The following is a 16,246-nucleotide window of genomic DNA, read 5'->3' as shown; positions in this document are numbered from 1 at the left end:
AGATCAGGAGATGGCCACAGCATTAGCTGACACTGACTTCGTGACGCTGAAATCCCTCCTGGAGGAGGTGGCAGCGGGGGCGGCACTCCACGGGGCCTGTGCCCAGGAGCGGGAAGGAGACAGGCAGGGCTGGAACACCAAGCCCCCGGCCAGCATCTCTGTTACTTAGGCACAGTAGGGAAGCGGGCGGGCTTTCCAGTCGGAAGCCAGGATTCAAACCTTATCTGTTTGAAGGATTTCGTGTTCTTGGAGCAGCACGCTCAGCCTTTCCAAATCTCCCAGTTTTCATCTGTAAAACGGGCAGAACAAAGTTCCCACATAGAGTTGATGAGAGGGAGGCCTGTGAATTGCTGAGCACCACGTGTGCACGTGCATGTTAAATAAACGTTCCCCAGATACAGTTACAAGTATTTATTGACCGACTCACGCTCTGAAGCGCCTGTGGTGTGGTAGCCTTGAATGAGAATCGCCATTCCAGTGACAACGCTGAAGGCAGGCCTCAGGGTCTCCACTTGTCAGCTGAGGACGCCGAGGCCCTGAGAGGCTCTGGGTTTCCTCGGAGCCGTGAAACCAGAGGGAGGCGGAATCCAGCTTTGCAACCGCTCCCTTTGAGCCTGCCGCCGGGGCTCAACCCACTGCGTCTTGCTGCCTCTCTGAGGCATCAGATTCAAGTTCAGTTAGCATGAAAGCTGAGAAAGTGAGGCTGGATTCCAGGAGGTGTCTGTAGAGAAGAGCGTCTGGCAGAGGGTGTAGGAGCCTTCCAGATATTCCCAGCACTGCACCCGCCCGCCTCCCAAGCCCAGAAGGATCGCACCCAGGAGCGTCCTGCCCTTCCATGTCCATGGCCTCGAGGTGGTCGCTTTCTCCGGAACTCTGGCCCCTGCAGTGCAGATTTGGCCTTAAACCGTGTTTATTCGTTTGCCCCAGGCGGCCTCTGTGCTCTGGGAGCCACCAGCCTGCCTGGGTGGGCAGGAGAGGCAGCCTGGAGTGCAGGCCGCGGGCACTCACAGGCAACTATTGATCCGGGATCTTAAATCATTCCCCGGATTTTATGAAAGCATTTATGTTTATCATTAAATAACCTTCAAAGGGTCGATGAACTTACTTTCCTTTTTTGGAGATTTTTAGATGTGTAATATAATAATACTCTCACAATGCCCTGTGTTTGTCTCTGGGTAAGTGACTTCATCCTGAAAGGTGATGGAGGAGACCAAAGAGAGAGGGTGCTGCCCTCAGTGTAAGGCGGGAGCCAGGAACAGAGGGGCTGGTCGCTCGCCCCACATCACACAGCAAACCTCACCCCTCCTACTACTCCGTTCTCTCCCAGCATTTCCAGGGGAGGGTGGGTGCAGGAGTTGGAACACTTCACCGTGTACTTAGTAATTCAGTCATCTAGTTATGTCAGTATGACTTGTGGGTGCTTGATACTTCGGGCTATAATCTGATGCTGTGTCATTCACTTTGTTGCTAAGATTGTTCCAGCTCTGGCCATTGGGGGCTCTTTCATTTGGCTCTGTGCTACTTTGACATACCCCCACCAATGTGTGGGTTTTTTGGGCAATTCCTTACTTTCTGGCAAAAGACGCTCCAGGATCATCTCATGTATTTCCTGTTCCAGCCCTAGAATCGGCCATTTCTACAAAAAGCCTTTTGTTTTCTTTATGTGTTTTTAAAGTGTTTTTACCTATTTATTTTTGAGAGAGCGAGCGAGCACGCGCGCTCACACACACACACACACACACACACACACGCATGCACACACACACACACACACACACACACACAGAACACAAGATGGGGAGGGGCAGAGAGAGGGAGAGGGAATCCCAAGCAGGCTTTGCACTGTCAGTGCGGAGCCCTACACGGGGCTCGAACTCATGAATCGTGAGATCATGACCTGAGCCCAAATCAAGAGCCGCCTAACCGACTGAGCCCCATAGGTGCCCCGTTGGTTCCTTTTCTTGAGAGTGGTGCTACAAGTCAAGTGTGGATGTCACGGGTTCTAGGCCCGCTCAGCTGACGGGACAAGGAAACATAAGTGTGCATGCTAACTCCTGCACGTACTCATATCTGTGTCACATATATTGAACTGAACACAAGTTCACTCTGATGTCTCTAATCTATTACCACATGGATCAAAATTTGCTTTTAAAATAGTGAAATATTTTTTGGTAGTGTTTTGAATTAAAACCCAAATCACAGGATATTTGAAACCTGAAATTAGTTATACTAAGGATATTCCAAAGTGTTTTAGCATCTTTGATTAGATGGTTGAATATTTTTTCAAAAACTGAAAACATAAATTATGTACCTGATTAGAACCATTCTTGCCTATTTGGAATTAGGGAAATTATATATACATATGTGATGTGTGCAACTGTGAAAAATAGCTTTCTGTTGGTTCCGTGTGTGTTCATGTATATTTTTACCCATCTCATTGCCTCTGCGGAGCCTATTGAACCTGGACGGCTGGCCAGGGTCCTGGGCAGAAGCCCCTCCAGTTTGCAGCGTCAGGGTCAGCTGCAGACGCTGAGAGCGAGCAGTAGGTGAGAGCCAAGTGGAGACCAGCGGACTGCCCTGGAGGCCTGACCCCGGGTGAGCTTGCTGGGCATCTCCGTGCTTGGATTCCTCCCATGCCTGTGGGTCCACCTCTGGGGCCGTGTTTCTAACATACGCAACTGGCCCTATAGGTGGAGCCATTTTCTTAACTACCAGCCTGCATTTTGCAAATGTCCCCAGTTTCAAGGAATTGCGAAGGGCTCCAGTTGGGTTGCAGCAGGAGTGGTGTTGCTCAGGATGGCACCTCTCAGAGGAGGCACTTCCCAAGCCTCATGGCTCTAGGCATGTGAGCTGGTCCTTTCTAGAAAACCGTGCCATAAAATGTGACTGTGGGAGACCCTTCTGGGCTCTTAGAGATGCTCCGTGATCCTGTGCTCCAAAGAAGGTATTTCAGAAAGGAAAATGGTAGTGTCTCCAGGTGAGTCCGCCATGGACTTACTGTAGGCAGCTTTCTCGGGGTCTGTACTCACTCAGGCCGCAAGTGGGTTGTGGCCAAGGCTGATCTAGAAGTCATGGCAGCAGTGTTCCTCTTCATTGACCCACGTGTTTTCTTTTTGCATTTATTTCAATGAACAATAAAAGGGCCTGGTGGGATTGATCTGAAAGGCTTGCCCTGGTCTGAGAGATGGCTGGGCTGTATGAGGACACAGGAGATTGCCTGTGTCTCTGAGAGACGGCTGGGCCATGTGAGGACTGCCCATGGGATTGCTCATGTCTCTGTGTCTACCCCGGGGCCAGGGACCCCACTTCCTCCCACTTACACACATGACCCTCTTCTGGACCCTCTTCCTTGTGCTGACCATGTACCATGACTGGAGATTATCCGTCTCCACTGTAGATCCCCTTGTTCCAGCGTCCAGAGTTCTGCCTCTGTCGCCATGTATAGACCCTGCCTGTGGCCAAACAGCACATGTGTCCTTCCTCAAGAATGTTCTTCCTCTCCCAGGACTCTTTCAGGGCCCGTCCTCAGAGCCGTCTTTTTGATGGGAAACTGGAGCCTGGCTCAAAGCGGCTGGATGTCCTCTCCTGGTAAACTCTTGGCCCCTACCTCCTCCCACTGGAGAGGGCGTCCGCTGGGCTGTCACCCCTGAAGGCAGCCTTGAGACTGCAGCCGGTCACTCAGCATGTATTGGTGGGCGTTGTGTGAGGCATGCAGAACAGATGCCCTTCCCGCCCTCGTGGTGCCGAAAGTCCTGTGTCATTCCTACAGCAGTCTGTTCGGTGTAATGCATACAGCAGGTGCTGAATGTGCGCTCGTGGAAGTGGGTGGGGTTCCAGGAGTTGTGTGATGGAAGCTGGGAGTCTTGTGGCTCGGTGACAGCCATGTGCACAATGCCTGGCTTTGGTGGGTGTCTCGAGGCCACAGCGGTGCCTATTGTCCCTAAGTGGTGTGGCAGGTGACGCGCGTGCAGTATCTCTCTCTCTCTCTCTCTCTCTCTCTCTCACACACACACACACACACACACATACACACATACATTATAGTGCACATCCTTTCAGGGTATTCATAGACTCCCTCCTGGAGCATCCCAGGTCCTGATCGAAGGTAGCCCTTTGTGGCGAATCTTCCGACAAGCAATTTCCAGTGACCGGCAGGAGGGAGCAGAGGGGAGCATCTGTTGTGAGACAGCCCTCAGGTTGAATTCCTGGTCGGAAACCAGCTAGCCACATACTCCTGACTTTGGACAATTATCTAATCTCCCTGGGCTCGGTTTTCTCATCTGTGAAACGGGAAGACTCCTCTCTAGCACATGTCCCTCCTGGGGGTTGCGAGGACCGTGGCCGCGGTTCCTGCAAATGTGCCCCGATGAGTTGTCCCGAGGCGGAACGCCAGTGGTTGGCCGCCGACTGCTCCACCCCTCCCGTCTGCCATCCCGCCCCCGGAGAGAAACCATCCGTTTGGAAAGTGTGGAAGCCCCGTGGATGTAGCCCCATCTCTGCCCACAAGTGTGGGCCAGTAATTAATGGATGGTCCCCCAAGGGGAGGCATTTTCCACTCCCCCTTAGGTACAGGGAAAGAGCAGATATTTCCATCGCAGCAAGTAAGAAAAATATCTCGTTTCCCCACTTTTGTTATAAACAATGTACGACTTGCTTTCTCCTTACTCCTCTTGACCCTCCACACTGTATACATATTTATATATTATTCATAGTGGATTAAAAATGAATGTGCTCTTTACCACGGCTCTACGGCGCAGTGACAATACAAATTAACGTATGATGTACTTACTTTTCACATGGCAGTGATGGGAAATGTTGATGGTCTCGAAGTGAGAGGTAGAGAGACGGAGTGCGGTGGGCGGGGGGGGGGTAGCGGGGGGCACCCATCTGGCCGCACGTCAGGGGCCCGGCTGCAGACAGGGATTGGGGCTATTCTCAATCAACCGTGCTGCTGCAGGGCCGGGAAGGCCTCCTCACTTCCCGTCACCCGTGGAAAGAGGGCCACGGTCCCCAGTGGGTCCTGTGAGCCTGGCCCCTGTCCGGCTCCCTCCACCATGACCTGGGCTTCACTTCCACCATGACCTGCCCGCAGACCCCTGCACTGCTACCAGTCTCCCTATCCCTGTGCCTGGGCTCAGGCCTGCCCCTGTCTGGAGTAGCACTTCTCTCCCTGTCCCTTCTCCTGGCTGCCTCTCCCATTCTTTCTCCCATCCATCCATCCATCCATCCCTTCCTTTGCTTGCAAAATACTTGATGGGTGTCTGTAATGGGCCAAGCATCCTGCTAGGTGGGGAGAAACAGCAAACCCCAAAAGCAAAAACCCACAGCCCCTGCACTGCAGAGCTGGCTGTCCAGTGGAGAAGATAGACGTAACTGTCTGTTCGCTCAGCTGCCATTTCTGGAAGCTGTGCTGCAGAAGATTTTTCTATGACGGCCCTCATCACCATCATGGTGAGTCTGGGGTGATCAGGCCTCCTCGAGGCAAAGGCAAGGTGTGCCAAAGGGTACAGCTATACAGTAATTAGATGAAGCAGGGGAAGAGAGCATTCTGGATTAGGGAACAAGAAGGGATGGAGCAAAGGTCCTGTGGCAGGAAGGAGTAGAAAGCATTTGGAGAACGCTGAGAGTCCTGTATGGCAGAGACAGCAAACCATGGGTGGGGCGGGGTGGGGGAGGAGTTGAGGGTGAAGCCAGGTCAATGGACAAACAGGGGCTCACGTTCCTCTGGGTTGAACTCTTAGAACCCCCTAGTCACCTCTACTGTATCGCCATCTGCATTGCCCCAAAGTGTTTCTAGAACAGGATAGAACAGGATCCGCTAGATGGGGAGATGTTTCCGGCATGGGGTCTGACCCAAAGCCCATCCTAACCCACATTTGTTGAACTTCATCCAACGGAAATGCAATGTTAACAACTTGGTCCTTTGGACTCTGAAGGTCTTCCAGATTCCCCAAAACTCCCATTCAAGGGCAAATGCCCCGCGGACAGACAATATCTCAAGCTTCCACTGAAGACCACCTGAGGCAGGTAGCACAAAACAGTGGCACCTGAGACACTTGCTGAGTCAGTACATTTGAGGAAGAGGGGAACGCCGAGGCCCCCGCCAGGCTTAGACGGGCGGTGAGATGACGACGATAGAAACAGCAAGCGTGACAGTGACAGACAGTTGATTCATATGGTCCCGTATTCCTTCCAGATTTGACACCTTATTTTATCTGCTTCTCGTGACATCCTGTGGCAGAGTCTGCCCCATTTTCAAGGTGTGGGAACTGAAGCCTCGAGAGATCACATTCCTTACTGGAGGTCAGACCCAGAGACTGAATTCCCTGGGCACACCCCCCCCCCCGCCCCCCACGCCTACAGATGGATCCCTTCTCTGTCACAAATCTTTGAACACACAGTGAACTATTCCGGGGAGCGCTCAGATTTGGAGTTTGTTCCCAAGCCTTTGCTTATGGTCTCTGACCAAAAGGTCGCAGACCTCCACAGACATCACTGCTCATGTGCCAATACCAGGGGCTTCAAGTGTACAAAAGCGTAGAGAAACGCGAATTGATTCATCCAGGTTTAGCTGGACTCAGAAGGGTACCAAATTTCAAAAGGGCTTTGCATTACAATAGCTTTCTGTTTGGGAGTCAGTGTTTGTGGCACCAAGGGACAGACTTCCACTTGAAACTTGATCCTTTGGCGAACACACTGACTTCTTCTGGGCCTTTCAACAAGCCACTTAGAAGCTGGGGGGGTGGGGGAGGTGTTGTATGTGTATATGTATATCTTATAAAAACACACTGCCATCATGGCTCTTGTAAGGATTTTGGAGAATTAGGGCATCTGGGTGCTTTATACCTGGTGGAAATTTGTTTTAAATCGAAACTGCCCGGGTTCACTGTATCTTAACTTCCTCATCTGTGCAATGGGGCTGATGTCACTCCTGGACCAAAGCGCCCTAAAGCTCAGAAATGAGGATAGCATACAAAAATATACGTGAAAAGCTATGGAATGCAGGCTTGTGGGATCTTCAGGGTATAATGGGTACTATCATTATAATCTACAGTGCTTCTACCTACAAGGTATAGGGCAAGGTCAGGATTTATTATGATTCTAATATTGTATAGACTTTCTTCTAAAAGTACACATGCATAGTGTTATATACATTTACATATAGATTTCCATCTCACCTAAGTTAAAATGAAAACTAATTCCCTACTTACTAATGTTTTGACCACGGATGTATCCAAATATGCAGAATCCTAGCACATCCTTCACGGTACCAAGACTTAGAGACTCAGATAGTGCCATAGGTTAAAACGTGATTAATATTTTAAAATAAATTGGTGGCGAAAATGTACCAGGTGCTTTTAGGCCACGTTGGCCAATTCAAAAAACTTTTTTTTGTGAATAAAGGTGACATTTGAGGTTCTCCACTTGGCTTGCCAAGATACATGTTGCATGGCTCTCCTGGTGGTACAATTTGCAGAGAAGGTGGCTTCCGAAGGTGGCTTCCAAAAGTTGTAGTGTAGAATTCATACAGAAATGTATTATTCGTAATGATAATGGAAAGTATAACTTGGGGCGCCTGAGTGGCTCAGTCACTTAAGCGTCTGACTCTTGATTTCAGCTCAAGTCAGGATCTCATGGTTCATGAGATCGAGTCCCTGCATCAGGCTCTGCGCTGACAGCGTTGGGGCCTGCTTGGGATTCTCCCTCTTTGTCTCTGCCCCTCCTCTGCTCGTGTGCCCCCTCTCTCTCTCAAAATAAGCAATCGTTGAAAAACAGAGTGAGAAAATACAATAAATAGCCTTGACAGATGGACAAAAACAGTGGAAGAAAAGAACCACGTTGAATCCCGGGACCTGAGGCAGACGTATTGAACGATACCACGGTTTGGTCTTTCCTCATGGTTGCGTTAGATTCTTTGGATCGTGGTACCAAGAGTTCTGGTTTTACTTTTGATTTTTATATATTTATTATTTGGAGTTGTTAACTCTGGAGACTTGTCGGACCACGGTGCTATTCTCCGTCAGTGATTCGCTACCCTATGATTCTTAAGTCGGGTGAGCTATCTCCAGCTTTGGGTGAGCCGTGGACATTAGCATAGTAGGCCCCCACTGAACTGAGCTGCCTTTGGTGGCTACTGAGAAAATGCAGTCCGTTTCTGAGAAGATTTGGATAAAACTTTAAAAACATTTCTTAGGCGTCCTGAGAACTGGTGTCTCAGTTCCGCTCAGGTTCTTTGGGTGCCCTTGGATTAGTTCAGATGCCTCTGGCTATAGACTCGGGCCCTCTTTTCTTCTGCTCAACAGTTGCTCTCCCCGAGTACTCAGAATCTTCTCTCCCTGAGCCCTGGGTATGGTTTAGTGTCCACCGCTATGGTGGCTTCTTGAGTTGGGTGTCTGGGTCTTGGGATCTGCTTGAAACTCACGGATCCCTGGCTTAGGACTGACTTAGAGTCACTATTCTGGTGGAGAGAATGGCTTTTCCTGCCCTGCTGCCACTGACTGGATTGTTCCCTGTTGTGTCTGTGCCCTAACTCCAGCGTGATGAAGAATGGGGCCACTTACATTCTTTGTAAACTTCCTATATCCACGTAAGAAATAGGAGTCTCAGCTCTCCTTCCCCACCAACCCAGGGCCTTCCCTTGTCTTCTGTGGGAGAGGTAACCAAGCCCTAAGGGTGGCACTGGGTCGCAGGCAGGCAGGAGTGATGCTGGCGAATCTTTCTCTTATCTGACAGTCAAGGCCCTGGCCCCTCCTGCTGATTGTTGCCCCTCTTCTTGCTGTGGTAGGCAATGCAGAAGGGCCAACAGTAAGTGTACTTTTCTTGGGCTTCATTTATTCTTAACTCCAAAGTCCACAGCTTTGCAAATTGGCTTTTGGCCAAGTGGGAAAGTTGATCAAATTCAGCCTTGCGTTACAGGCAACCGTAGAAACAAAAGAAGCAGAAACCCTATCCAAAAATTTAGAATACCTTAAAAAAAAAAGGCAAGGTGAAACAATGATAAGTGAGTTCCCTAAACAGTTCATGCCCGCTTTCTCTGTGCCAGGCAGTGGGCTTGGCACCAATGGTCCTAAGAGGGCTATGCTTCCTGCCAGAAGCTCCCGGCCAACCAGGGGGATCAATACACAGTAGCCCACAAAAGCAGCATCCCGCTTGGGCAGAACCTCGAACGGAGAGAGAGAGAATGGAAGCGGTATTTCAGGGACAGGGTTGCACGGCAAGGGCATGGAGACCCTGCAGAATGAAGCCTTTTTGCAGAGACCATTAATGGTTTGATTTGGTGTGGACAAAGGAAGGATGCTCCAGAGGAGGTGGGAGAGGTGGCTGGGACTGGACTTGGAGGTCCTGATTATCCCTTAGAGGGCAGGTGACCATCAAAGATTTGAGGCAAGGAAATCACAGCTGAGCTCCTCCTTTAGGGGCCCACTCTGGTATTCCTGGCAGAATACCGGGGGGGTTGGGGGGGGGGGGCGCCTGACAGCATGAAGCCCTCCTGCAGGCCGCCATGTTCATAGTCTAGGCAAGAGTTGGGACACACCGGATCAGCCTTGAGGGGGGATGGGAAAGAAAGAGGGAGACTCACCAGGTAGAAGAGATTCATCCTGGAGATCAATTGGCTAGGAGGGAGGGCAGAGAGCACTCCCTCCGCAAACCAAGTAAGAAAGAAGGAAGATTCTAGGACCGTGTGCAATGAGAAGTGAAAGCGAACTCCAGCTCCAAACGTTTGGTTGGCCTCCAGTTTCTCGGGAACAAGACTGCTTTGCTAAGTAGATACACAGGACTTCGGCTATTACTGTTGCAGCAAAAGTGCTGAGTGTGCTGTTTGGATGTTTTCTGGTGTAAATGGTTGGGCCTTTTTATTTACTTGTTTATTTTTCGGAGCAAATGAAACCCAGCCTCGGGCCTTGACCTCTCTGGGTGCTGCTGGGTGGGACAGTACTCAAGAACTTCCGGGAAGGGACATCCACAGCTTCCGGGCATCAGCGGGGAATGCGACTGTTCTATTATAACTTCCCAAACCAAATGCTTTACTGGTTCCTCAATGGGTGCCTGTCTGCTGTACCTCAGGACAGAGAAATCAAGCATGACGGATTGGGCGGGTTTCCACTAGAGTCCACGTTTTGTTCTGATTTAGGGCGTTTCTAGAAAAATTTGATTTCAAGGGTTACGGTTCAAAATCTGGCTTCTTTAAAACTACCCTGGCCGTGGTCATTTGAACATTTCGGTTGCCGCCGATATCTTCTCCGGCCTCCTCTTGAAACCCAGTGGTTCTGCAAATTCTTCCAGCCCTGCCCCAGAGCGAGGCTTGGGCCACGGCCCTGCGTCACCCCACTGCAAACACACACTCCCTCCTCATGCTCTGTTGCTTATCTGTAAAGAGTCGATGGGAGGATAAGAAAGTGAACTGGCTTAGTGCTGAGACCTGAGTCAGAATCCCAGGCGGAGGGATTTATGGCTTTGTGTGTGTGTAGAACTGGGGTCAGCAGAGTACAATAAAGGGATCAAATCCCTCTACTGTCTGTCTTTGTGCAGCCTGGGAGCTAAGAATGGTTTCTACGTTTTAAATGGTTGGAAAAAAAAAAAAGAAGAAGAAGAAGAAGAAGAAGAAGAAGAAGAAGAACGACTATTTCATCTCCCACGAAAATTATACGAAATTCAAATTTCAGGGTCTAAAAAAAAAAAGTTTTGAATTTCATCAATAAGGCGTTGGAAATTTATTTCCTCCCTTGTCACAGAGGTGCCTACGTAATACCTTTGATTTTGTGTCTTGGCTTGCAAAGCCTAAAATATTGGCTATCTAACAGTGTAGAGGAAAAAAAAAAAAAAAAGATCTAGGTGTTGGGAACATTCTCTCCTGTCACCGGGAAAGTCTGAATTAAAGCTCTCCCTAGGATGGGAAGGTCTTGTAAATCCCTGTCTAAGTTATTATTAGCGCGTAACTTATTATTTGTCCAGATAGGTATATTGGCTACTTTTCTGTCCTTTGCCAGTCTGAGTTTGCAAAGTGACTGCAATCATAAGACCGATAGCACTGATAACAACGATGCTGTCCTCTGAGCCGTGGGGGTCGAGGAGGGAGCAAGCAGAAGAGCTGACCGGTTCCTCTTTGTGCCCGCAGGTCACAGGCCTTTCCAGTGCCGATACTGTCCCTACAGTGCCTCTCAGAAGGGAAACCTGAAGACCCACGTCCTCTGCGTCCATCGTATGCCTTTTGACAACAGTCAGTACCCCGACCGCAGGTTCAAGCGCTCCAGAGTCGACTCGGAGGCTTCTGGGAATTTCGAAGACCCCACAGCTGTCAAGGCGGGGAGCTCAGCAGAGCTAACAGAGGAAGGCTGCAAAGCCCAGGAGCAGCGTAACTGAGCAAACTGACCTGTATATTGCAATATTATTTTACACAGTTTTAAGATTATGCATCTGGTAAAAGAGTTTGCTAACTGCATTCCAAGGGGAAAAAATCATGTACAACTCCCCCACTAGTGTATAGAACATTTAAAAAATTTAAAAAGATATCTATATATATATATATTAAAGAAAAAAAAAAAAAAAAAACCCCAGCCCTTGAAAATGGCTGCTAAACTGTTACCCGGCAACAAGTCCTTCCAAACAATGCAGGTGGAAGAGAAGTGATTTCAGAAACGCTCGGTGTCCTCCAAGCTTGAGAAAGCTGGGGGCCCTTCCAACTCTTAAGTCGTCTTTGTCCCCAAATCATGCTCTTAACTGAAAAATGATACCATCTAAATGATTTAGCGTTGCCTTGAAGACGGAGGGGCTGTGTTTTCATTGTTGAAAACACCTCTATAATCTGACACCAGCTGCTGCCAGTTGCCGCCCACCCTAATGAGATGTGCCGAGAGGCAGCCGCGGTGCCAGTCAGACTGGAGCGGTCACTGCAGAGAAAATCAATTCACGTGGTGTCCCAACTGCTCGCGCGAAGAAACCCTAGACCGCCCGCAGCCAGCGCCAGGGCTGACCAGCACTGCAGAGAATTGCCACCTTAAACGTGCATTAAAAAAAACAAAAACAAACAAACAAACAAAACACAGCCAAATGAATCAATGGTCAGAAATCATCTGCAGACAAATGCCCATTGCAGGTTTGAGGAGTAATTCCTTTTTTTAGATCAAATCGCAGTATTGAGAGGGAAATGCTTTTTCTTCTTGGTTGTCTGGCTTTTTTTTTTTTTTTTTTTTTTGGATGAAAAAGAAGTTGCTAATAAAAAAAACAATTAGGGGTACATTATGTAAAATGTGGTTTAGGAATACTAGCCAACCCTACCCAGAGAAGGTGCTGGTGAGAAGTGGGAATTTATGTAATAATAGAAAGATGGTTTTTTATTATGATTTTAAACATTTTACTTGAATGAAGGCTGCTCCGGTCCTTACGATCAGATTTTTGTCATGTGTTCGTTTTTGTAAGTACCACAGACATGAAGCGAGATTTTCTTCTCTGACAAGCTCTTATGAAATAGCTTGTATTAAAAGACGAATCTAAACATCCTGCTCTCTATCGCTAATGAAGAAAACTGTTTGAGTTAAAAATGTCTGTTTTTGTAAAACAAATGTGTTCTATATTTTTGTAGATTTTAGATTTTTTACTGATTGGATACTCCAAATTTATCAAGTTCTGCACCACCCAGAGGGAGATTTTGAGGGCCAATAATGAACCACTTAACTCATTCAAAAAAAAAAAAAGATTTAAGAAGACTAGTTAAGGGTTTATTCTTGAATCTGCTAGAATGGCGTACGAGTTCAGCCTCTTAACATACTTCCTTTGAGTGACACGAAATTGGTGCTGTTGCTTGTGACGATAGAGAAGTATTGAAGTATTAACTTCTTCTAAAACGAAATCATTCAGACTTAAACAAAAAAAAAGTCGATATTTCCTTGCAGGCTGGGAGCACAGAATAAAACCCCAGGGCCTTAAAAACTTCAGCTCTGCCTACAGCAGTTTACAAAATTTCTAAACTGCTCTCAATGTAAATAAAATGCTTAGCGCTATCCTGAGACCAGAAGGAATCTCAGGCTAATAAGGAATCCGGTTTGCATATGCTGTAGAGAGGGTGTCATCTACCCAAGGTTTCGGTGAAAATGAGGTCGCTGTTCCACGTGGACCCATCTGGCATAGAGCAAGCTGCTTTCTTGTTTTTCTAGAATAGTTCTCACTGCCTTACTTAAATCGAGTTGATAAACTTAATGCAACTGTTTCTATGATCCTAGAGGAAGGACTGAAATGTTATTGAAAACTTTCTGACTGTAGTGAGCTTTAGGATTTTAACTGCACTACTGTGTTTGGTGACTGTGCCAGTCGCTTGCTTTCTGTGTGTTTGCCCCGCCTTTGGTATCTTAGCAAAGAAAAATATTAAAAAAAAGAAAAAAAAAAGAAAAAAAAAGAAGAAAAAAAAGGTAAAAAGAAAAAAAAGAGGAAAAAAAAAGTGAAAGAAACATGAGAGCCACATTCCATTTCTAGCACTTTGGGCGCTCTTTTGGTATTATTCTTTTGTGTCTTCTGAGCATCGTCAGATGCGACAGGCAATAATTCTGTTTGTGACACTGGGAACACCCCTCCTCTTTGTGGCGTGTGTGTTGATTCCATTTTGTCCAGTGCTACCGTGTCCTTATTTCCCCCTCTGACACAGGCCTTCTTTCCAGAACATTTGTAACTTGTAATACAAACAAGTGACAGCCACAGTGATGCAGTGTCAGTTTCTGAATGTCACCAGGTCCTCCTATCTAAACATGTCAAGTTTCTTCCCTGTAACTTCTGTAGTCTGTGATGCTGGTCATAATACTGTCTACATTCCTACACAAAGGAAAAAAAAATCTATCTTGGAGGAAATCTGAGATCAATAGCGTAGAGGATTTTGTTGCTATGCTTGTAACAAGTAGAAAACTTTGTATTTAAAGTTTATTCTTGGTCATTATTTATTATTATAATACATCAGTTGACAGAACTTTATTCTGGTATAGAAAGTATTAAAAGTTGTTTTTTCAGCAATGACTGTTTTCTTTCCGCTGTTAGAATAAAATGTCTTTGAAGCAGTCCGGTTTTATCCAGTGTTTTACGCAATAAAACCTCTACCTCTGGAAAAAAAAAATCTTTTCCTATTCACTGATGTTTATTAGGAAGAGTAAAACGTGTTCTTGCAGCTTTGTCAGACTTTGCTAAGGCTTGGTCAAACCCCGCTTATTCATAAAAACCTCCGCAGTATCCTGGGGGGATGGTCCCCACAGCCTCGGGCTGTTCGAGCCCCGTGAGTATCTCTGTGCCATATACACAACGTGAGTGCGTGTGTGTGTGTGAGTGTGTGCGCACACCCATGTGCATGTGGGAAATACACTTCTTCAAAGGTTCGTGGATCCTGGTTTCAGTAAGGTAAAACCAATGGAAATACAAGTGCTTTTCCTATCGCCGTAATTATGTAAGACGCTGAAAGCATTGGGATCTATTATTCCCCTTTATTGGTAGAAAGTTGTTTAAAAAATCATTAAATACAAGGAAGGCTTTTTCAGAGGATACTCTGAATTCTTCCTCTGGAAGAAAAGGAAAAGAATAGAGAACAGTAAAATCTATGGTATAAGGGCTACTGAGAACGCAGCCAGCCCTCTGACAGTGATTTGAGAGGGTCTGAAGTGTGTTCCCCACACTTGATGAGCAGAGTCGCTTTTTGATTTGTTTTTCATTGCTGTTGATTTGGTGTGAAAGCCAAGCTTGCATAATGCGGGCTGCAGCTCTGGAGTACTGAGGGCCCAAGGAAAGGTTGCAAGCAAAAGCATCCACCCACGTTGCGTAGGAATTTGTAAATCACCGTGTTTCTTTCAGGATGCCAGACTACTGGCCTCGCTGCATGGGAGCCGGGGCGACTGGAATGGAATTTTTGACAGACCTGACTGTCCATTGTTATGACCAGCAAACAGCACAGGTGAGTCACGAGGTTACAGGGAAGGGTCAGGAAGTGACCCCATCAGGGCGGAAGGTTCCAACTTCACGTACGTGGTGGATCCCAAACCGAAATGCCTCCAGGGGCCAGGCAAAGCACCTCAGTGGGGGAAAGAGGTGAGTAAGGATGGGGGGAGGGTCTCGGGCGGGGGGGGGGTGTGTGGACCCTTAGCAACTGCTTGTCATCACCATGAGGAATGTGGCATCAGGGCTTCTGAGTTTTCTAGAGACACCGGATACCTGGATTTTACATTAAGTCTCGCAGTTTTTACAGGTTGGCTCAAAATGTGTTTTCAAGACCTGTATAATAAAGATGAATGAAATGTGGTTTATCTGTAGAATGGAATGTTATTCTGCCATGAAAAGGAATAGAGCACGGATGCAGACTAAAACATGGACAGACTTTGAAAACAGGATGTTGGGCGAAAGAAGCCAGTTATAAAAGACCACATGTTATATGATCCCATTTAGAGGAAACGTCTAGAATGTCCAGAATAGGGCTTCAGGACAGGTTGACGGGCTGGGGGAGGGGAGAATGGGGAGTGACTGCTCACGAGTTCAAGGTTTCTTTTTGGAGTGATAAAAATGTCCTAAAATTAGGCCGCAATGAGGGTTGACCAAGCCTGAATAAACTAAAACACCACTGAGTTGTACACTTTTAAAGGGTAAATTTTATGATATGTGAATTACATCTCAATAAAGCTGTTATAAAATAAAAATAAAGCCAGAAGGCGGCCTTTCTGAGAAGCATCAATACAGATTTCCATCAAAATGTTTTGGGCCCTCAACAGTCATAGACGACTGTCTTCTTGTAGACAATTACAAAACAAGGGGTGTACAGACTTAAATTTGAGCCCTAACTCTACTACTTACTGACTGCTTGATCTTGAACGATTTAACAGTCCTGGGTTCATCGGTGGTATCTGTGAAACAGTGAAATTGAACGCAATAAAGTAGGGGAGATCATGGTTACGTTTTGTAAATTTTCGGTGTTGTGCTGCTGTGGTGTAGTGAGTTAGGGATAAACTTGGGATTGATTTCACACCTATGAAACACTGTATGCTGAAGCCCCCATGTTTGGGGAAAGGCTCTGATGGTCAGGGTTCTTCCACACCCACCTGCTTCAGACAATAAGGTCCTGGACGGATGTCTTCTACTCTGTTTTCCAGTTTCCTCATTAAAGAAAAAAATCATGGCGTTAATAACTTCCTTGACGTTTTCAGAGTATTGGGAAGCGTCTGGGGAAAGTGTGGGGTGTAGCAGGAAAAGAACTGGTCCTGGGATTTGATGCTGTTCCACTCGCTTGTTC

General features: G+C 47.3%; 1 protein-coding gene across 13 annotated transcripts in view; it reads left to right on the top strand.

Moving 5' to 3' along the window:
• The window catches only part of ZNF536 (zinc finger protein 536), a 437,816-nt gene extending 423,777 nt beyond the window's left edge, over positions 1–14,039 (top strand). For all 13 annotated transcript variants that reach the window (XM_053906057.1, XM_053906059.1, XM_019423304.2 and 10 more), the window contains one exon: positions 11,117–14,039. In XM_053906057.1, the coding sequence (XP_053762032.1) occupies positions 11,117–11,361 (245 nt within the window). In that variant the 3' untranslated portion in view covers positions 11,362–14,039. The remainder of the gene's footprint in view (positions 1–11,116) is intronic.
• Positions 14,040–16,246: the final 2,207 nt, after the last annotated feature.

The sequence above is a fragment of the Panthera pardus genome, unplaced genomic scaffold, assembly GCF_024362965.1.
Source record: "Panthera pardus isolate Hobbes unplaced genomic scaffold, ASM2436296v1 HiC_scaffold_18, whole genome shotgun sequence".
NCBI classification, from domain to species: domain Eukaryota; kingdom Metazoa; phylum Chordata; class Mammalia; order Carnivora; family Felidae; genus Panthera; species Panthera pardus.
Note: the sequence above shows the minus strand (reverse complement) of the source record. Positions and strands in the feature narration are given on the sequence as shown.